The sequence below is a fragment of the Takifugu rubripes genome, chromosome 8 (assembly GCF_901000725.2).
Source record: "Takifugu rubripes chromosome 8, fTakRub1.2, whole genome shotgun sequence".
In the NCBI taxonomy this organism is placed as follows: Eukaryota; Metazoa; Chordata; class Actinopteri; order Tetraodontiformes; family Tetraodontidae; genus Takifugu; species Takifugu rubripes.
This window is the reverse complement of record NC_042292.1, coordinates 2,672,225-2,694,999: the sequence shown is the minus strand read 5'-3', so window position 1 is coordinate 2,694,999 and position 22,775 is coordinate 2,672,225. Positions and strand designations below refer to the sequence as shown.

At 42.6% G+C, this 22,775-nt stretch overlaps 1 protein-coding gene across 14 annotated transcripts in view; it reads right to left on the bottom strand.

The window, feature by feature from the left end:
- Positions 1-22,775, bottom strand: part of mbnl2a (Muscleblind-like protein 2a-like) — a 37,984-nt gene that overhangs the window by 13,948 nt on the left and 1,261 nt on the right. For 11 of the 14 annotated variants that reach the window (XM_029839525.1, XM_029839529.1, XM_011606053.2 and 8 more), the window contains exons 2-4: positions 15,198-16,000; positions 778-942; positions 5-208 (exon numbers count right to left, since the gene is read on the bottom strand). In XM_029839525.1, the coding sequence (XP_029695385.1) occupies positions 5-208; positions 778-942; positions 15,198-15,371 (543 nt within the window). In that variant the 5' untranslated portion in view covers positions 15,372-16,000. 14 annotated transcript variants of the gene reach the window in all.

Here is a 22,775-nt window from a genome sequence, read left to right as displayed (position 1 = left end):
TCACCTCTAATTTGTCTGTGCGCAGGAGCTTCTGGTTGGATGATGAGCCAGCAGTGACAGAAACAGGAGGACTGCCAGGGACAATAACTGGGGTGGTGGGCAGGATATCTGTGGGGACCAGGCCCATGCTGTGGGACATGGGGGTCAGGTATGGTGTATAGCTCAAACCTGCACTGGAACCCAGACCTTGGTTCACTGGAAACGTCTGCTGTAAATACAGGATGTGATGGTCATAAGAAATTATGTGATGGTCATAAGAAATTATTTTCTCAATACTTTCTCAATACTTTCTATGTTCTTATTAATTTCATAATAGACATACTCCAACACAGTAGGTGGAAAGAGGGTAAAAACAAGGGTTATTTTAGAAAATAAGAGTGACAGGATAAACACATGCAGGACTGTTTTTTCTTTTACTGAACCTATCCTTGATAAATATGCTCAGTAGTGTTTTTTTCTACTACACACACACACACACCTCTGCATTTACCACATCTGACACCTGACCAGTACAACTACAGCCGAGCCATTTCCTGCAGTGAAACTCCCACGGAGAAGTTGGAATTCTTTACCCAAGGGCATCTCATAAAACATAGATCATGGGTAAACACATGCTGCTAGAAAATAGTGCAAAGAAAGAGTGCTAATGTAACAATGAAGGGTATCTGAAAAAACCCACACATCTGTGTAAGAAATATAAAAGAAAAGAGCGACTTGAAAAATGATTTTACAGTTTAGCACAGCATCATCTTCTGTTGTACATAATCACACACTGACCACATGCTGCATGGTGGTGCTGGGGATCATAAACTGCATCTGTTGAGCCAACATGGCCGCCGCTGTCTTCTGCTGGATTAGGTTATTTCTCCCATTGATCTCCAGCTGGGTCTTCAGGTGAGCAGGTGGGTGGAGGTATTTGCAGTTCTCTCGTGTGCAGCGCCCCTGAGCAGGGGAGACAGAGTAGATGGGGAATGAGAGAGAAGAGACAAACATCATAAATGGTCTCACCTGGATCAATGAGATACTAAACTAAAGTGAATGATTAAAAATAATCAAGCTGTTGATGAACAGCTTTTCAGAATACATTAGACTTGGAGAGTGTTGAATGTATTATATTGAGGGCTGTTTATGTCTGCGCGGTGGGGAAAGCAGGTGGCACTGAATAAAAAACCGCCATGGAAAATAAAAACCAGTTTTTGAATTGTTAGTTGGGTAACACGGTCACCATCAACTCAATAATCTTCAGTTCACATTCATTTTAAAAATCCTGAGAAGCACAAGAACTAGGTCCCCAAAGTCTTTTGATGGACAGGTCAGTCCCCATTCACCATGAAAAGGCGAATGTAGTGTTGGTAGAATCAGGATGACAGAGACCCTTGTGGATAAAGCCAATTACATTGTCTACCCAGAGGCGAACAGCAAACACAATAATCCAATATGGATACTCGGTGTGGTACTTATTGCAAAGAGAGTGGGTGGAACACCAGAGAGAGGGTCAGGAGTGAGCCACAATGCAAAAAAATACATGGAATAGAGCTGTGGGGAGAGGAAAGCTGGAATGAGAAGGTGAGCAGTGGAAAAGATGTGGGCAGAGCCGACAGACATGAATACGTACAGAGGGGAAAATAGATTACAATGAGTGTAGAACGAGGATGTCCGAACAGACCCTATTTCCATGACAGGAAAGAGTGACAGCAGAGTGGCTAATTTCCGCTCAGACAAGACAACATGTCTTAGGTATGGACCATATCAAACTATATGCAATTGTTCTGTGATAAATGAGTTGGAGGTCTGAAAGCATAAAAAAACATATTGTTCTTCTCTGAGTTTTTTTTTTTGCAAAGCACACATCTAGAACACATCCCATGGGTTGTGATACAAAAAAAATGAAAGCATTATATGGATGAGCAAAGGTTTAAAGGTTCAAAAGCACTGAAGCACCCCTCGCCACTGAATGTTCTCCTAAACCTGTTCTAGGCCATTTAGCCAAACTAACACCTGTTGCCAGTAAAAACAGGAGACTAAAAACTTTGAAACAACCTCAGGTTATCACCAAAGCTTGCCCCTTAGTGTAAATAACCAGTAAACTTTCAGACTAACCTGAACTAAAACGATAAAACTCTACCATCCTAATTTCCAGAATGACATTATACACATCACATAGAACATAAAAAATGCAGTAGAGTCAATAATTTGTAATTTTACCGAGTTTGTACTACAAGAGAGACTAGAATATTCATAGATGCTCATTAAAAACACGCAAAAAAGACATTTGGATTTGGACTAAATAGAAGTATAGGCTAACAGGCTTGGCACAGCGGGGCTTTACAAGTGTGACAGGACTGATCTTCAGAGCCTGGTGTTAAAGCTGTAGGGATCCACTGATATCCCCCCCCCCCCACCCCCACCCCCCCCCCCCCCCCCCAGAGTTGAAAGGCACAAAAATCACACCTGCCCACACATATGCATACTAAAAATCACACGATAACAACAAGTGTCGCCCACACACCGACGGAAGCATAACACAGAGCATGGGGATAGAGATAAACACACTGGCGCACACACAGATCTGGTAAGCCCTGTCCAGACGAGAGGAATAATGTAATCACTGAACCTACTAATTGAAGCCACCACAATGACAGTGGGGTAAAGGTGTGTATGTCCAAGTATGTCTTGTGTATGCGAAATTGCGTGGGCAAGTGTGACAGTGTGTGTGGGTGTGTGGAGGGGGACTATGAAGGCAAGTGTGACATTGTGTGCTTGGGAGGACAGCAGGGAAGGAAGGCGTCACAGTCGCACCCTACAGAGATCACAGACACAGGCTGACACAAGAAAGGATACGCCAAACGTGCACATGCCAGAGTCAGTGCTGGGGATGGGGCCTGGACTTTTGCTTCAGATTCATGTTGCTGTGTGATTTTGTTTCGCTATATTTCAAATCACCAAACACCTCTTGGATTGCACCTTTTTTTTCTCTCATTACAAAATATTGCTGCAGTGTAATATAGCTGAACATTCATACAGACACACTGACTGCATAATATACACGAGTGTGCTTTGAGCCTAAAGGTATAAAGATTGTGGTGGTCCAACATTTGGTTCACAGTCATATGCGGCTGATGACAACAGTATGCAATGTCTTTGTCTTTGAGGGTGATAAAATGCAAATACACCGACACCTGCTTGGACATCTGTGTCTTCCATCTTCTCACTCGGTGCAGAGCAGAGATGTATTCATGGTTGGTGTTGCCTCTGAGCGGCCCTCTATGAAAAAGATCTTTGAAATCCCCAAGGCACTCCTGCGATTCACCAGTGATGTGTAGCCATAGCTACATGATAAAATTATACCTTTCAGCAGGGTTGCTCACATAGCAACCACTCATTGTAGGCTGTATCATCATGCTTGTGCTCATCCATGCTTTGGGATTCACAAACAGCTGCTCGGCTATGAATTGGGTTAGGGTTAGGGTTACCTTCTTTCACACTGCCTGAGGACACTGAATGAAATTAAAGGAATACCTATTTGTTATGTCTGGACAGCTTTCACTGTCAAAAGATTACAATCAAAGCTGACCTTGATCAGCACGGACCAACGGGTAATATCAACAAATACCAACAAAATTTATGGAAGAAAAATGTAATACCTATCCTGCATTTCATAGAACGAAACATTTCATAATACTGTGGTGTGACACCACATAATGTAACACTATTCTGAAAGTAAAAATCCCCAAAGAACTGGTTAAAAAAAATCATGATCATCACCAAATGACATGTAAAACTGGCCCAAATGGTCCATTTGGAACCAGTGTTACATTGAGCTTTCCTCTGCCATCTTCATCAGCAGCAGAAAGCCTTTCCCCGACCCCCTACCTCCTTCGTCAGTCCAGATGAATGGTCAGAGTGATTGCTGTTGTGTGCTTGTGGGTGGCACAGACACAAGAGGGCCAGTCTTCCTCCCCTTCCCCTGGCAGAATAATGCTTCATTTGTGGGCCCCTTCGTTAACCACTGTAACATTTGCATTTTGAACTGAAAGGGTGCTCTATTCTAACAAAGAATGGCTGCCTATAGATTAAAGCAGCCAAAAGAAGATCTGTAAATGTCTTTGTAAAAACAGGACAGGTGTCCTGCCTTTATATTACATTCCTGTGGTCTCTACAAATATCTAATAAAAAACCTACAATCCTTGTGATGATCCAGTCAAAGCAAAAACTGGAGAAGAAAAATGAAGAAAAATATCTAAAGAAAATGATGACTAATAATCATAGAATATAACCAACTAAATATATATTTTGTTAAATTACTTTGTTTAGTTAATCTTCGATCCAACATAGCATTATAGATGAGACCTTATCAATCAATCTTTATTTATATAGCGTCTGTTACAATCAAAATTGTTTCTAGGCGCTTTCCAGAATCCCAGGGCCTGACCCCCAACAAGCATCAGCGGCAAGGAAAAACTCCCCTTTAACAGGAAGAAACCTTGAGCAGGACCAGGCTCATGTAGGGGGACCCTCCTGCTGATGGGGGGCTGGGTAGAGAGAGAGAGAGAGAGAGAGAGAGGAGAGGAGAGGAGAGGAGAGGAGACGAGACGAGACGAGACGAGACGAGACGAGACGAGACGAGACGAGAGGAGAGGTAGACGAGACGAGACGAGACGAGACGAGAGGAGAGGAGAGGGAGAGGAAACCATGACCCAGTGGGGTGACAGAGGCCTGTCAGGTGATCATGTTTCTGGACCCCGGCAGCCTCGGCCTATAACAGCATAACTAAGATGTGACCTAACGATTAGACGACCCCCTAAGTATGATAATCTGTCTGTCTATGATAGTAACTGGAACTACAGAATTAGTAACAATAAGCTTTTTCAAAGAGGTAGGTTTTAAGTCTGATCTTAAAAGTGGCGATGGAGTCAGCCTCCCGTACCTGGACAGGGAGCTGGTTCCATAGCAGGGGGCCTGGTAGCTAAATGCCTGGCCCCCCATTCTACTCCTAGAAACTCTGGGAACCACAAGTAGACCAGCATTCTGAGAGCGGAGCGGTCTATTGGGCTGGTGAGGTATCACTAGCTCCTCCAGGTAGGATGGAGCTAGGCCTCTGAGGACCTTGTAGGTCAAAAGAAGAATTTTAAAGATTATTCTAAATTTAACGGGCAGCCAATGAAGAGACGCCAGTACAGGAGTCATGTGATCTCTTTCGTCAATACCTGTCAGAACTCTGGCTGCAGCATTTTGGATCAACTGGAGGCTTCTTAAAGAGTTGTTTGGACACCCTGATAATAAAGAATTACAATAGTCCAGCCTGGAAGTAACAAATGCATGGACTAACTTTTCAGCATCATGCCGCGTCAGCAGTTTCCTGATCTTTGTGATGGTCCTCAGGTGAAAAAAGGCACTTCTAGAGACTAATTTAATGTGTGAGTTGAAGGAGAGATTTTGATCAAAAGTTACTCCTAGATTCCTCACAGAGAGACTAGATGTTAATGAGATACCATCTAGAGTGATCATGTGATCTAATCTATCCCTGAGAGGTTCAGGACCAAACACCATGACCTCAGTTTTTCCTGGGTTAAGGAGGAGGAAATTTGAAGACATCCAGGACTTTATGTCTTTAAGACATACAGTTCATACCCAGGAGCTTCACTAACTTCTCTGTCTCCTCTGGTTTCATGGATAAATAAACCTTCTGTCAGCATGTCAACATATTTGGAATTTCAGAAATAAAAATAGTAGAGACAAATCTTTTATCCGGTGATGGCATTTCTGAGCTGCTAGATGACGTAAGGGCTGATTTGGAGCCAGTCACAAAACGGAGCCATATCTCCTGAGGAAAAACTCCTGCAACCCTGCATTTTCTTGCGTCTGGAACATTCCAGCGCACCATCGCAGGTAGGCCTGGCATAATCTCCGGAATAGTTTATGGTGTGTCTCCATGGTGACAGCTGGTAGCACTCCAAAATCCTTGTCTGCACCACTTTTGCACCTGTTAAAAATTGTGCATGCAAACATAGTAGATCACTTGCAAAAAGCCTACTAAAAGCATGCACAAGTTTTTAGCTCACTCATCCAATTTAGCACTCATTATTTGAGATGCTAGTAAGTAGCTCAGGCCCTAAGACAGGAGATGTGGTAACTTAACAATATGGAGTGATAACATCTTGTGAGAGCTTAAATAACCCGAGGAGGCTGCAGCTCCCTGAAGTAAAAAAAACCAAAAAACTAGGGTGTAAAATCAGGACAGTAGAACGTCCCAATATTGGCACGTATTGTCACTCACGTCATATAATAAGGATCCAACATGTGCAATATATTTTTGGATAGCAGTACCCAAGACAATCTGCAGCAAGCCCCTCCACAAACATCTCACATACTGTACAGACTTATCCAACTGTCATCTTCAGTCCAAGAGCAGGAGGAGAGAGACTTCTAACATGAAGCCTATGACATGTGTAATCCTTTTAAAATATAGCCAGAGAAGCTATTGTTCAGCAAAAAAGAGGTACACAATAGAATCTCATTCTATTGCCCTGTCTGGCAATGTTCCCTCACATCTCTTAAGTTCCCACTTCCTGTAATTCATTTTCATCAAGGATTTACTGTACATATAGATAATATTTATCTTGTTTTGTTTACAGATAATCATATTGGTCCTATAAATATCCAATTTGGAGCATTTCCTGGCTTGCAAAAGCTTTTGGAAATGAGCAAAAGCTGCTGATTTGAAAAAGTTCTTTCCACACTTTCAAAATCCGTGCACAAATGTTGACTCTTGACATTTGAACTGGAAGTGAACGTTTCCCTTGAGCACTGATGTAGAAAAGGTTTTTCTTTACAAATCGTGCCCATTTCACTCCGTTCTCAGTAAGGTTCAAACAAGCAGCTCAGCAGTTGATTGCACAGCCACGGAAGTACAAGTTGATATGAAACCACTTCTTTGAAAGGCCCCAGCTATAATAAGACACCAACAGGACACGCAATGCAATCTTTCCAGGGCTCTGGAAAGCCAGAACCTGGTAGAGTAGGGAGGCACTGGATGCACATGGACAGAGTGTCATTCTCAAACCTGGAGAATGCTCCCTCTTAAGGATCTTGTTTTGTTTTGTGGCTTTCATGGATCCATTTGAACTAATGGATCTGTTTTAAAGATGTAAGGCTCCAGGACACCAGGAAACACTGAAAATCCATTATGAACTGGCTTTTTGCCTACATTTTGGCTTGTAATGGACACTGTAAATCAATAGTGAACAGTGGGTAAGAACAAGTCATTTTCATAAGAAAAAGTCTTTTACTGCCTAGCAAAGATTTTCTAAAATGGAAATTTGCGAGATCATTTAAATGGGGAGTTTTAAAACATATTTTAGCGCGCAAACTCCAAAAATGCTTCATTTTGTGATTAACTGGCAGAATTGAAGAGGACTTCATAGGAGATCAGCTTGCTTTCCTCTATAAAAAGGGTAGATTTTTGTTTTAGCTGCTGTAATCCATCAGAGTTCTGGTGATGGCAGCCTTCACCCAAAAAGAGAACAAGAGAGAAATCCAGGCGTGTTCCAAGACCAGAGAGGAATAAAGGTGTAAAGAGAAAATAGTCCCACCTCTGTGTGTGATGGGTAATAAAGACATTTTGACATAGCCAGGTTTATCTTAAGCAACTGAATTTCTTCAACTTCTTCCAAATATATTTTAAAAGATTTGGCACTTTCTTTGGAACATTTTGTCATTTCATCTGAAAAAACACATGCTGGAATTCTTACAGTGCCGACTTGTGGCTTAATTTAGTGATCAGTTACCTCTACAAAATGTCGGAGTTGATTTAAGGGTGTCAGCACCAGTTTGCTTGGATTTTATTCATCCGATTTGGCATTAAGATTTATACAAGAGCACTAATGTGGTGTTAAAAAAAAACAGCATTTTCAAGGAATCAGTTACATATTTCAAGTGATATTTATGCGAATGGACTTGTTGAATATTACTTCAACTTTGCCTTCCAATCACAAAAACATGATCTCATTCAAGTTTTCAGTTACATTTTCAAAAGAACTTAAAAAAGAAAACTAAGTTGCAGAATAATCCCGTTATATGCATCTGATCTGAAAATCCACAAATATAGCTCAATCAGCCCTTAATGGCAGGTTAGTGATAAATTTATGTTAAAGTTTTGGCTGCCCTGTTGTGCAGCACCTGCAGAGTCAACACTGCAAATCCAGCTGGAGGTTGAGGCGCTGCTTCAGTTAATCTGATCATCTGTGACCTGCTGAGACATGAAACCCACCCCTTGGAGCTCCTTTAATCTACACACACACAGACACAGACACACAGGCGCACACACACACACACACACACACACACTGAGACCAATATCCAGGATGCACTCAGTTGCATTATGCTGTGGTTCGTGTTAAATGAAGTAAGTGTTCCAACAAATACGCACCCTTAACCCAGGCTTAACTACGACAATGCCACATTTCAGTCTGGATAGCTGAGACAGAGCTAGAACACTCAGACATTGTATTTCAATACGCCGTCTTCCTGAAGGTGGACCTTGTCATCTATTAACTGCAACTGATCATGCCAGAATAAAATTTTATATAAATTATCTACAAAGTGTTAATGTCCTACTAGAAGTATGCCACGTTGTCATGAGGATTAGAAGGCCAGTCGGCCTTTACTAAATAAATGTTCTAATTTTAAAAGCAGTATCTCAAATTCGATTATTGTCTAACAATCAAAGCTTCTCTGTCTGCGGCGCTCTAAATATAACTCAAGCCCACCACAGATGCTGCTGAGAAATAAAACAAACAGGATACTAAAAAGGCTACCCTACAACTACTTTCCCATCTGACGTTGACTGCATGTCACTGCATGTTAAGGAGTTGTGCAAATCCATAAAACAGATAAAGGAGGATAATGAGATGGAAGGGAGAGAACAGATCTATTCATCAAAGCCTCTTTCTGACACACTCAGCAGATAGGTGCAGAATTCCTGTATAGCTGCTTACTCTCCAGTTTGGAGATTAAAGCTCTGGGTGCTGACCAAAAAGTTCACTGCTATGAAGGCTATCGTTCAAGCTACAATAAAACTGATAGAGAGGCAAATTTATCGATTCTTATTGATCTTGTTTCTATTTTACAGACATAACAGCTTTTACAAACATCAAACAGTTTGATGAATTACATACAACCAGACCACAAATGTAAAAAGGGTTTACACAGAATTATTCTGTCATTTTGTTTCACTATATGTAACCGAATGGGAATACGGTGCAGAATCACCATGTTGTTTTTTGGTTGTGATGATGAGGCCTCTGAGGACTGTTACTCCCGCGGGCTGAGTAGAATAAACCCACACAGAGATGATGAAAATGTCCTCTTAAGACAGACAACAGCAGTTAAAGTCATTGACTGACATTTTTCCCAAGTCGTTTAAGCAGCCATCAATTCCATTTTTGCAACAGCATGTGGTTTCCACTCCCATTCTCCACAGGTTCACCCAACACTGTCAGAGCCCCCGTTGCCAATTAGTGCTGTCCACCTGTTGTAGCAGGTCACTGCTGCAGGCATCTGCTGAGTGTGAAATTGGCCATCTCACGTTCATCCATGAACCGGCATGCCGAGCCAATTCAGCCTAATCAAGGGCCCTTGTTTACACGCATGAGAACAGCATCATATACCCCAGAAACTTTCCGCTCACCTCTACAGTATGACCGACCTATAGGAGCAAAAACAAAATGTGAAATATATATATATATTTGACCTGGAAAAACCCCAGTTTGAGTATTACAGATCAAGATGACTGATTTTCGGGCTTGATTACTGTTTTTCAATAGTTCATGTACATTAAGGTACAATCTCTGCAAAATTCTCAATTACTTCTTGCTGCTCTACCCTATCCTGTCGAGCTTGACTGCATACACAAACCTCACATTTTTCTTTTTTTACTCCTAAATGCATTATTTTAGAATCTACAGCATGAATTTATTTCTTTAAACTCAATCATCTAAAGGTATGCTTATTATGTACATAATGAACAAATGAGAATTTATTCCAGGGTGGGAAGAAAGTTTTGATTTAATGTGCTACTTCAGTTTGATGATTTAGGCTTGACAATATCTGCAGAACACTTAATTTTTTGATGTGATTTATACAAGTCAGGGTTTTTCATTCCCTGCCAGTGAAATATTTTATTAATGACTCTACAACCTATACCCTGACATCTTCTGCACACACACTTGGGATTTGTTGTCATGCCAGGTCTGATGACACACACTGATGGTCATTTAGACAAAACAAGAAGGCAGAGCCCCTACAGAGCCCCTACAGATTGGATTTCTGTCACCTCCTTACATGGCGCCAATTAAGAAAATCTCTGTCTCATTATAAAAGGCTGGCTCCTGGGAGACTGTTGGCCCTGTCAAACTACTTGCAGTAGGTCCATAGGTAGGTGTGTGTGTGTGTGTGTGTGTGTGTGTGTGTGTGTGTGTAGGTACATGCATGTGCATCTGAGAAAAGCAGAGGAGAATAACAGAAAGCCTGTGGGAAACCCTCAACACTCTTGAAAATCTGTATGTATAAAATAGGCCTTTGTTGTATATCTACCAGGAAAGCAGAGAAACAAAGGACAGCATCGGTAGGAATGAGATGACCTTAGTCTGTTTTGGATGAGTGATGATGAAACTGCTTGTCAATAATTAACGAGACAGACACTAAAGGTCAAATACACAGTGAGCCTCCTGAATGTTTTGCCATAGATCTTCCCCTCCATTTACAACTGCTATAGAATATAGGATATTTGGGAGTAGCTGGGTATGAACTGTAAGTGTGGCACTGTACTTCCTGCAATGCTGATTTAAGTAGATACATCTAGTACTTTATCTGCTCTGTGGGCAGTATAAAGAGGAAAAAAATAAAGATGACTCAGTCAGTGGGTGGATGGAGACAGGTGAGACACTGATAGATCAGTTGGACAGATTTTCAGTGCTCAGGCGGTCCATCATTTTGCAGGAGGCTCTCACAAGATGACAAACACCTACTATTCTATAGTATCTATACTACACCAAGTATTGTGGGGTGCATTTTCACCGTGGGAGATTCTGGTAAATACTGGGGTGGGAAACATTACAGGAACTGTTCCTCTCACTTGGCCCTCTCGAGCCTCAGGTCTCCCCTTGGTAACGGCAGAAGTTTCAACCGTTGTGTAATCATTGTGCGACAGCGTTGAATGTGACGTCGCTGGGGTGATGTATGCTAGGCTAATGCTCCTCTTCTGCTGGGGTCCACATCACATCCTGCTCTAAGTTTAGCCACCGAAGGGTTTTTCAGGCCTGAAGTAACTACCCTGGAGGAGGGACGTGATTATGCCCTGTAAAAGTTCCTGTAAATCGCAATTCGGGGGAAGTTCCTGAAGCGGAGACATGCACCAACAGCGTTAAAACCTAAATTCATAAAGACACAGTTGTCACACTTGTCTGAGGTGCATTGCATTTTTTGAATACATTGAGGTAATTTTGTTTAAAGATTACAAGATCAGTTGGCTTCGACTGAACCACAGACTACCATTTTTTTTCTTAATAAATGTTTGCAGCCATATTTTCAATACCTTATGTTGTTTCTGATCAGTTAAGAAAGAACACAAACTTTGTCAAGCTTCATGACTGACAGCACAGCTCCTCTCTTGGTTATTTTTCAGTTGTATCAGAACTCAAGATGGCAGCTCTGCTTTCCAGGCACCACAAGACTCAAAAAGGTGTCACCAGTGCAATATGGCAATACCTATGGCTGATGGTTCAGAGACTGACCATCTCTATACTGACGAGTAGATGTGATGCAACATCCATCTATTTACTGCATGTCAATATTTCAAACCCAGAGAGGGACATGCAGGAATATAGTAGAGTCTCTAATTCAAACACACGTATACACACATCCACACCGATGTGGGTCAGCGCAGTGGCCCATTTACTTTCCAACATGTGCTCTACTATTTCTCTTTCCTGATCAACAGCAGTTGTTAAGTGCACATGGATACAGCATGACAAAAATGTATTGATAGTATACAATGAGACACCCTTAAAGCCTGACCTGGGTCATGTGACAATAAATATGAGCTGATTCGACTTCCGCTTCCCTCTTTCCCATCCTAGGAACTATTAGATCAGTCAGGCAGGAGCTGCAACCAATACGGTGGAATGTATGGGATGGATTCACAGGGATCAAATACATTTTGACATGGGTTGTACTGGGAAGGCAGAGTGTGTGATGCATGTGTCTGCCTTTTTAAAAACAGGAGTGGCGGGGGTCTAGTGACGGCTCATCAAATATTGCCACATGTGTTGCAGCCCCCTGTCAACCTCAATCGGGCGCACGATTGTGTCTGTGTGAATGACCCTAGGGGAACACACACTTCTCGCTGTGCAGCATGCATTCCCCTGCACATGTTTGCTATGTCCAGGGTGTGGCCCAGTTTGAGAGGATTACACAGAGGAATGCAGCCGAGCCCATCTTAAAAAAAAAAAAAATGGGGCCAAGGGCAAAAAGTTCACTGGGGATTCCTCAAGGAGGAACAAAAAAAGCAAATTCCAGAGAAAATAAACAGTTCATTGTTTGTTCTGGTTTACCAAGTTGTAATTTGCTTTAGGAAACTACAACCTTACTGAAACTCAGTCACCTGTGACAGTCACCTGCTAGTGATGCTTTCCTTTCACCTGATAAACCACTTATGGAAATAGTACCTCTTTATCTACCATGGCTTCTCAAATTTTCAGGGCTGCTTTCAATGGAAATTAATGATACCTTGAAAACTAAAGCTTGAACAACACAACTAAGCACGAGTGAATCCAGCTCATGATGAAGCAGAGTGGTGACAAATGTAGCATAGAGACAAAAATAATACCTTCAATATTACACCGCAGAAACCCCGAGAGCAGCACGGAGCGTCGATCTTGTGACTGAAAAACCAGCCCCAATAGGGATGACTCTTCACTGTGTGGCCCATGCAAATCACACTAGCTGTCTGAATATGCAAACGTTTATCTGATGGTCCTTTTCTGCTCCACACAAATGGAACTTGTGTTAGTGAATGGTCCAAAACCCCCACTATCCCTACCCTTAGCATGCCGATTATCTGCTGACTATGCCTGATAAAATACTGAAAGAAGAGATTGTTCTCCAAGCTCAGGTACAAGGGTGGATGCACAGTCACAAGCTACACAGAGATAATCACACTTGCAAATCTAATTAGCAGAGTTTCTCCATTTTCTCCAATAGTATCATGAAACTTTCTGATTGTGAATTAAAATTCACAGCTTTGAAAAACTCCACATACTGTACACACAAAAATTGCAGGCTGTAAATCTTGTTCAGTAGAAAGAAACATGTTAGCCTGACAACAATAAAAGGGGTTGATTCCTCCACCCACTTTCTTGCCTACTACTGTCTAAAAAATGCAACACAGTTTATGCTTCCCACCCCATAACTCTGCTGACTTCCAGCTTAATGGGTCTCTAAAGTACCTCTCTGATCAATGACAAAGTCACACCTGGCAGCTTAACACGCTGGCTGTCACAATAACCTGATCACATGAGGTTTGGGAGGGCTACATGGGCATTATGGGGTGGAAACTGTCCTGCTGTGGAGCCAAATGCATCCCCTGATGTGTAATAAAGAACTCAGTCTCTTCATTGTCACAAGGAAAGTCTTTGCAAGGCTGACAGAGAATTGGAGTCATGAGTTAAGCGATTCCAGTTTCCTTGTTCTGAATAGAGCCTTTAATTACAGACAGACCCATCTATACATTTATTGGTTTAGTGGCATTAGGGTTTTAGCTGATGGGGCTTCCTGAACTGCGTGAAATGACAAACACAAGATTTCTTGAGGAACAATGGCATAAACTGTCTCAAGATTGGATCCATGAATCCGTACGTTTTATACCACTTTTATTCCACCTTCATGGCGTTGAGGGGAAATGATGCATCGGATATTACAAGACAATTCTGCAATGTTTGATATTTTCAACAGCTTCTATATCTTTTGTTTTAAACACTGAATCAAATGACCATTGTGTTTCTTCCTCTCCTGCTGTATGCATGACCTTCATCTTATAAATCTAATATGAACATTGGAAGATGCCTGGAAACATTTAAATTGTATATTTCCATGAGCAATAAATACAAAAACAATGGCATAAAAGAGGTAAAGCGTCAATAATGCAGGTATTATTTATAATTGTGATATTCATTGCAACATTCAGAAGAATCATAGTATTAAAGAGCTCAACTTCATTAGCATTAGCCAATGTAAGTAAATATCAGACCCGAAAGCTGAGTCCACAATTCTGCATTACCATTCTAATCCAAAACACACAGGATATTGATGTTATGCTTTTCAGAGCATTAGCACCAGTTATTACTGATATTCTGCAGGCTGCTCTATTAAACCTGAACAGAAACATCTCCAATGATGGAAACGTCTGTAAGAAGATAAGACGTATGTCCTTAATAAGTGGGGCTGATTTATGTATCACAACTTTAAAGAGTTAAAAATGACACCTGATCCGTCAGTGCCTGGAAGCTACAATTCGAAGAAGTCAAGAGAAAATGTTGAAAGTTGGTGAAATGACAGCCCGCGAGCCCAGATAATTCATGTTCCTCAGCCAGGCTTGTCTGACTGTAGTTTCCAAAAGCAGATAAATCACCGAGTGCACAGCGTGCAGAGGATCTGTGTCAGATTGGTGGAGGATGATAACAAATTGATCATGACTGACTGACAAACATTTGGGAATTAAACTACAATAATGTGATGACTTATCAAATCCTTTTTCAAATCATCTATATACTTGAAATAAATGTCTTCATGATGACAATCAATGAAGATTTTGTTTCTTTTTTCTTTCTTTTTTTTTTTTTTTAAATGGCACTCTCTTTCTATGATGGTGGTATGAAACAAGACAACACACCTCCATGACCTTTGGCTGCACAGGTTAAGCTGCTAACTACAACACAGCACGAAGTGCTGAAACCTGCTGAGAAGACAACCTACACCACCAACTATTTAGAACCATGAAACTGTAATATTATATCTTAGATTATAGTGAGGTTACTTTGGGAGAAATTGCCTTATTTCTGTGTTATGAAAATAAACACAGACATAAAAGCAAACCAAGAGTAGAAAATATATAAAAATGATATTTAAAAAGAATTCCTTACCTTTAAAGAGTCAAAACAGGCAATTACTCTTCCATTCTCCACCTGGCAACTTTTAGGAGGGTGGGCAAATTTGCACTCTTCATCGCTGCGTGAACAAGTTCCTCTCTGAAACTGCCTGCACACTTCCAGGGTCAGCCATTTTGTGTCCCTTATCGATGCAATATTTAGAGCCATGTCAGCGGCTGGCTGTGGAAATAGAGTAGAAGCCTTGTGTCTTGGTTTTGGGAAGCGGTTATCTTCTTGAATCAGAGTGAAAATACACAACACGACTAAAAGTGTTCAAGCATGCAACCAGACGGATCTTCTTCAATTCTGTTGGTGAGGTTTGTCCTTGCTTTTAAAAAAACGGAGGTGAGCGAATGACAATATGTTTGAGAGGGGACCATGGGACTACACGTTTGAGTGGTCAATCAGTACGTTTCAGATGCAGAGCTCTGACAAGGCAGAGGGGACATTCTTGGAAGGTAGTTCAGCTGGGTGTACGAGTGTCCCCAAAATGTCCTTCGTATGAGTGATGATATCTGTGTAGGAGGGGATGTTACAGGGGGAAAAAAAGTGTGGCGCTATTTTGAGATTCAATGGCACACTTAAGGGCAACACAAGGTTTCTGTTGCTCGTGAATCTCCTGTGCTTCTCCAGTTGTAGCTTCTCTTCACCTAGGCCAGGTAAGAGCAAAGCAAAAGGTGAGGGGGGGTCTGCTGCTGCGCTATGTCCTGTCAGGAGTTTAATGGAACAAATCTGGAGCTCTTCCAGCCTGGAATCTTCAAGTATGCTGTCTCACAAGGCACTTTTCTGTCAGCAATCTGAAAGGAGAGAGATGGGGGAAAGAACAAAAAAGAAAATGTCATTCAGGGAGAGAAAATAGCTTGATAAATAGGATGGAATATTATGATGAGGAACCACTTATCTAACAGGCTTCAAATGAAAAAAACAGTTTTAGTCTGCCAATCTGCATTTGTGCGCAAAGTGCAACAGAGGGGTACTAGCTCTTAGGGGCAGGGGGCTGATGAACCAGAGAAAAGGCAGTTGTGATGTTATTCAAAAGCCACTTGAGTTCAAGTATCCCCAATCACTGCTGTGGGCCATTGTGCTTTCAAGCCCGTCGACTCTCCGACAGAATGCATACAAAAACTGCGCTACGCCAAACGCTCTGTGCTCTGAGACAGTGGACAAGAGCATTGAGTTAAAGCAGCGATAGAAAAAAGCTCTGGCATCCAACCCACCCCGTGGAGTCATGCACAGTGGGATGATACAGCCAATAGAAAAGCGCACAGTGCAGCACTATTCCAGGCTCCTACCCAGCAGCCACAAAGGGGCCCAGACAGATCCATATGCCAGACACAATTATGACGCAACCCAGCATCTTGCAATATATCTGAATCTAGACACCGGCTCGCTGACAGTTTCCTGCCAGATCATATACGCGAGAGGTCTACACTCACCCGCCATTATTAGGACAGGCTTTTAGATCCATGCCTCTATGGAGAAAAAGCAACGGTGATAACTGATAAAGCAACAATTTCAGGAAGTGACCTTTAGCTTCAGTTTGTGGAATCCCTCGCTAAGCTACTGTGCAGGGAGCTCTGTTCTGGGCACATCTGGAAATGTTTTCCTGCTAACTGGGGGGTGGGAATTCAGGGCTAAGACACGGGGAGAAGAAGGCAAAGGGTTGTAAAAACAAACAGCTCCTTTAAGATTCCCTCTTTGCTCCTCCAAACTTGGAAACCCGTCTGTGCTAAACAGACTAGGAGATCATCAATCCAGCCAAGGGCTCACAACACTCATGCCTGAGACCACTTTTCAGTTCCCAATGAACATAACGTGCATTCCTTTAGATTGTCAGGGATAAAAACTTGAACATTTGCGACATGCACCACTGAAATGATGAAAAACAAATTAATAAGCGCTCCCAGGAGTGAATATAAGGCAAGATGTTTTGTCCTGAAAACCTAAATATTACATTTTGCCTTGGTTGTTCTTGAACACTCTGCAGTTCTTCTAAAGTAAGCCTCAAGGATGAAAAATAGAGTAAGATAAAGATATCAATGATAAATCCAAAACACCAACTTACTTTAACTGCGTATGGCATTTTTGTGCTTACAGATTTGCATATTTACAGCACAATCGTGGGTCATGTGAAATACTGCCATCATTTTTTTTTTACTTTTTCAAACATATGAATGTGGAACTAGATCTTGTATGATTGTATTGTTCCATTAAAGATGCAATATGAGATATAGCATGATGTCACGTCTGTTGATATTCAAAGTTAATAAATCTCCCCCCTTCCCCTAATGTTTTCATAACCGTCAAAATAGAAAATGGATCTGTACTAGGCTAATGTTGCTAAGACGGTTGAGCTAGCCCCAAATGTTCGGTAAGTAAATTGATATTTATATATGTACATGCACTGAGGACCACCCCTCCCCCACCATCGTGTTGGTGATTGGCTGGAATGTGGTTCGTTATGTTTAGGTGCACTGCCTGTCCCCCTCGTGTTTTGACGTTTACGACCCCCCTGTTGTCTGCAGAGACCGGGTTTTTTGTTTTTTTTTACTGTGCATTCAGGGGACAGACAGCTCGTGGATCAAGGGGAAATGGAAACAATTTAAGACCAAAATGATGCAAGATCACATTGTGATCATCATTGTGTAATGATGATTTCAGATGAGATGAGATGAGAACCGTCCTGGCCTGAACATCCTGATCTGAAGGCCCCACTCCTCTCTGAGACAAGATTTAATTTTGCATCATCTCCCCATGGGAGACAGCCAATCACTGCAGAACAGAAAGTCAGGTAAAAATCATGTTAAATGTGACCTTCAACAATTAATCCCTTCTTATTTTTAGAACCCCTAAGATGTGTGTGGTAACACTAACCTACTTTATCAGTGTGTGTAAAGGGATAACAGCGACATTTCTCTTTTTTGGCCTTAGAAGAAGCCAATTATAGGTTAAATTGTGTTCAGTTATTCCTTAGTCTTCTATGAATATTACTGAACTGAAGGCTGTCACAGAATTGAGATGGTTGGCAGTGTTGAAAAGGGATGGCTGGATTTATCTGAAAAGCACACAGGGATTTAACAGGAAGCATTGGCAGTGTTTGCCATGAAAGCTACTGAAAACAAAATTAAGCTGAGGACAGCAGTTCAAAAAGATTCTAATAATTCATATAGGATGGAGACCACATCTGTTCCCACTTCCACTCTGTGCAATATGCCACATATCTAACTTCCGTGGAAGCATTTCCCCCCGTTTATTATTATGGTTACTGTCGATGTGCTGCATTGAGACCAGGCTTTGTGTAGTTTAATAACTAACTGCTGGTGTGTTGAGGCAGAGTATCTTGTGATAAAAGCACCAGAAAAAGAAAAGGCCTCACACAAGATATTGCCTCCTTAGGTGAGCTAAGTCACATGCTGGCAACACAAATACATTTCAGTTTACTGTAATGAACTAGATTGAAACTAAAAGAATGTGACTATCAGGAGAAATGTTTACTTTGATGATTAAATCATTTATCTTTTTGCCGTCTCTCGTGGCCTCTGCAGTAAAGGACAAAAATCCAAATCAAACATAAAAAGCCATGTTCTGTTTATGTTTAGCATTCCTATGAAATGTCCCCTTCATGTCCACAGTATAAACACCGTACAGACAGGGTGACCTGATAAAGGAGGGTGGAGATGTGAAGGGAAGCACCACGGTACTAGACTTTATGGATTACTGACGCTTACTATGGCCAGCTGGCAGGGGCATTATCTTAGTCAGTCTGTTTAATTTAATGAGAGTCAGCAGGACCCAGACAACTCCAGTGAAACTCATTGCGTCCACCTCTTGTATGTAACCCATTAGTCTGGCATCCGTGTGCTGTGGCTGTGCCTCGCAGTTTATCGGAGCTGCTGGTATTTGCTCAGTGGTCATGATAAGCTACCTGGTTTCCACTGGTTATACATTTTTAAGTTCAGGTCAACCAGCAAACAAAGACAAACACAGACGTGACCATGTGACTCATGTACATGACCAGGGCGTCTAACTGCCTGCCTTTCCATTTATGACTATTTTATGCTGTCGAACCGCAGTTCTGTTGGTCATTTGCACAGCCGAGAGGAAGGGGTAGTCAATGTTTTGCAGGGCTGTGGATAAAAGGGCTCATTGTGAAGGGGAAACTGGAAAATGTTCCATTTCCAGTGTGTAATGGAAAATGAGTTACACTTACAGCAGAAGTTTTATCAAAATCCCCCCTGTTCTGAGCAAACTGAACCCAAAGTTCAAAAGGAAATAACGGGGTTGTTCTTCGTAGCCCAACTTCTTTTTTTTAATCCTACAGTCACAATGACACCTATGGAATTGTCTCCGTCATAATCTACAGCTTCTTTCATTCAATATCATCAAGTGCCATTAGCGATAAAGACGCTTGAGTGAGATCAGTGGGGCTAAGCTACTGTCCAAAGACAACACAATAAGGATTTCAGACTCAGCAGGTACATGTGTCCCATATGATATTAGCCTCAGCTTCAACGCAGTGACCCAAATGGCCTGCTTATGATACGGGACCCATCTCTTAGATTAGAGGGCTACTCTGTAATACAGTATACCTTTCTGTACGCGACGATTTCCACCTCTTTTCAAGGACAATTGTAACACTTTAAACTGGGAATCAAAGAAGTCCTAAACTCATTACAATACAGCTGGAAAGAGGTGAGCAAATCTGCTCGGGTGGCTCGTATCTTTAAGTTGACCACCAAGGTAACATCATCCAAAATATGACAGAAGCAATACAACTGTTGAAAAATACCAACAATTTTCCTCCTTAAAACTTTTGGTACATTGATAGAAGGGTTCTGGTTCGAATGGTTCGGCAATAAACGACCTCGTCTAACACGTATCCCATTACAGGAACAGGAAAGGCTGGACTGATGTTCCATCTTAGAATACACCCACTTCCCCCTGATCTGCAACCAGGCACATGACACTACGCTGGCCTCCTGAATGCAGGCGATGATGTCCACGGTTTGACTGCGGCAGACCCAGCATCAAGTGACAGCTAAATCCGGGCTAACAAATGCACCGCATCAGAAACGATCCTTCCCTTCTCAAACAGTCAATTTCCCATTTGTTCAGTCCAAACATACAGGACAAATGACAGAACAACTTGTTATTAAGCAAACCCAAAAGTTGCAGTCTGTTAACATTTTCATGAGGTCAAATGTAACATAGCCCAAGTTGGTCCCAATAGAGTGAAAAATATGCGGTCCACGTGACATCTGGACAGAGGAAGGGCTAAGTTGACTGCTGGGATAATAAAGCCTCTCTGAAGAGAAAGTCCATTACAGTGCTGGAAGCTGCAATAATGCTAGTCACTCCGTCTCTGCAAGCCCCAGTGCTCCTGCTCTTTAATCCCAACTCTCTAAATTTTCTTTCTCTCATTTTTCTCTTTCTCTCACACTGATAAAACATTCCCTCACGCTCCCTCCCCCACCCCGGCTGGTGTTGCAGCACACTGCAGCAAAACTTCTGAAAAAGCCTCTAAAAAAGAAGAGGAAAAAGCCAGTATGACAGTCCATTCCCACCTTATTTAACAGGATCCAGTAGATCTTCCCGTGTCTTTTGGCCGTCCGGAGCAAAAGGAGGCAGCCGATGCCTCAGTGACAGAGAACTACACCGTGGCTTTTCAGTGACTGGAGTTAATGACCATGTGAACTGTTGTCATTCCACGCGAGCCGCAGACTGCTGCAGCCGGAGGTTCATGCCTAGACGGGGATTTTCTTTTTCGGTGTCTCTCTCTCTTTCGGCAGGCAGGAAGAGGAAGAGTGTCTACTTCAACTATTTGGCTGAACGGCTCCAGCCAACCACTCCCCCCGCAGTCCCCATATCCAGCCCCTTCCTGCCCACCAGCCTGTGCCTAGGCTCCGCCTCCTTGCAAATCAGCCAATAGAAGAAGGGCTGCTTTCAATTACAGCATCTCTGCCTCTGCGTTGAAGAGAAGTTACTGGATGAAAAAGTGCTCTGGTTGAAACAGCTTCTGAATGCTGATCGTGAAGGTATTCCCCCAATCTCCAAAGGCTTGAAAATTTCCATTAAACTAAGATAAAATAAAACTGGGCCGGTTACGCACGACAAATTTGTCCCAGGAAAACTAACTCCCGCGCATGCAGGACGCCGCCGCAAGACAGTGAAGCTTTTTGAGCCGCTGCCAAAATGCAGCCATATGATGCTGATCAGCCCTGTCCTTGTCTCTGTGCTGTCATCATATTTACCACCATCCCCCCCTCCCCAGGAAACAAACACGCCGCACCGCCTCCCCCTCCCGCTGGCCCTCGCCCTCCCCTCAGCATCTGACCTCTAAACTCATCAGCACCACCCCTACAGATACAAAGACACACAAATGCTTTCAGAAGAGCAATGTGCATCCTTCCCCTGCAGGACTAAAAAGGGGTTGTCCAAAGAAGTGGCCATTTCTGTTACCGTCATTGGCGTTTAAAAAGCTTTTGCCTGGCTCTTCTTAAAATTGAACTTTTCCCCAATTCCCAGCCGATGACATGCTGATGGGGCTGTGCAGCTTGGAGCGGGACAGAAGCGATGAGTCAGAGGTCCGGCGTCGCCACGTTTTAGCCCGCGTTCAATACAACGGCTGTACCATCTTTGTCACCGCGCTCCCGCTTGACAAAGGTTGGGACCGAGAGCCGGAGTGTTTCGCTGACGTCACCGAGGCCGAACCGTCTTTACAGTTGTGGAAGAATCAAAAATATTTGCTTTTCGCAGACGATTCCCACAATCCTGTGCTGCACAAGCAACACTTCTCAACACTTTCAGCGGCTGAGGGGGGCCGACCTTCTTCATTTTCCCCTCTAGGGTGAAAAATTGTCTACCTCAGCAGATGAGACTAAACGCTTACGTCACCATGCATCGGGGCACCTGTAATTAAATAACACAGGCAGGCGCCGCCATTAGCAAGGGCTGAACTGAGGAGGTGGGTGTGTTAACCTTTCTCAAAAGCAAAAGTGTCACCTTACATCATTCACATCAACATGCTACACACACATGCAATAGACAGGAGGAGGGGGGGCTGCGTCTCGAGAACAGCTGGGTTCTCAACCACATTAGCCAAAACTGTCAATGGAACATCAATGAATGTGTAGGGACCCCTGGCTGCAGCTGATTTCTGCAGGCGCACCTAAAACCATCTAAGTCCCAAATAGATTTGTCGGAGAGGAAAACAAACAAAACCCTCACAGGCAAACGACTCAGGCCACTTCCTTCCCACATGGCGTCCCCTCCCCTCTTTTTATCCTTGTCCTGTCTGACCCTAAAAGGTTTGGGCTTCTGTGCACAGCAGATCCTGTCGCTCGGCAAACCCTCATTTTTACTTTAGTATTCTGAAACAATGCGCCCGATCCTCTTCTTCAGAGATTCCAAGTGTTTTATACTGACAGGAAAAGAGCAAGAGAGACAGACGGAGGGAGAGAGAGAGAGAGATCAATGCAATGGCTGTATCATGTTCTATTATTAGCCAAATCAAATCAAGGAGCAAAGAGATGTTTTCTTTTTACTCGGCACCTCTTCTGGTAAATGCATGAT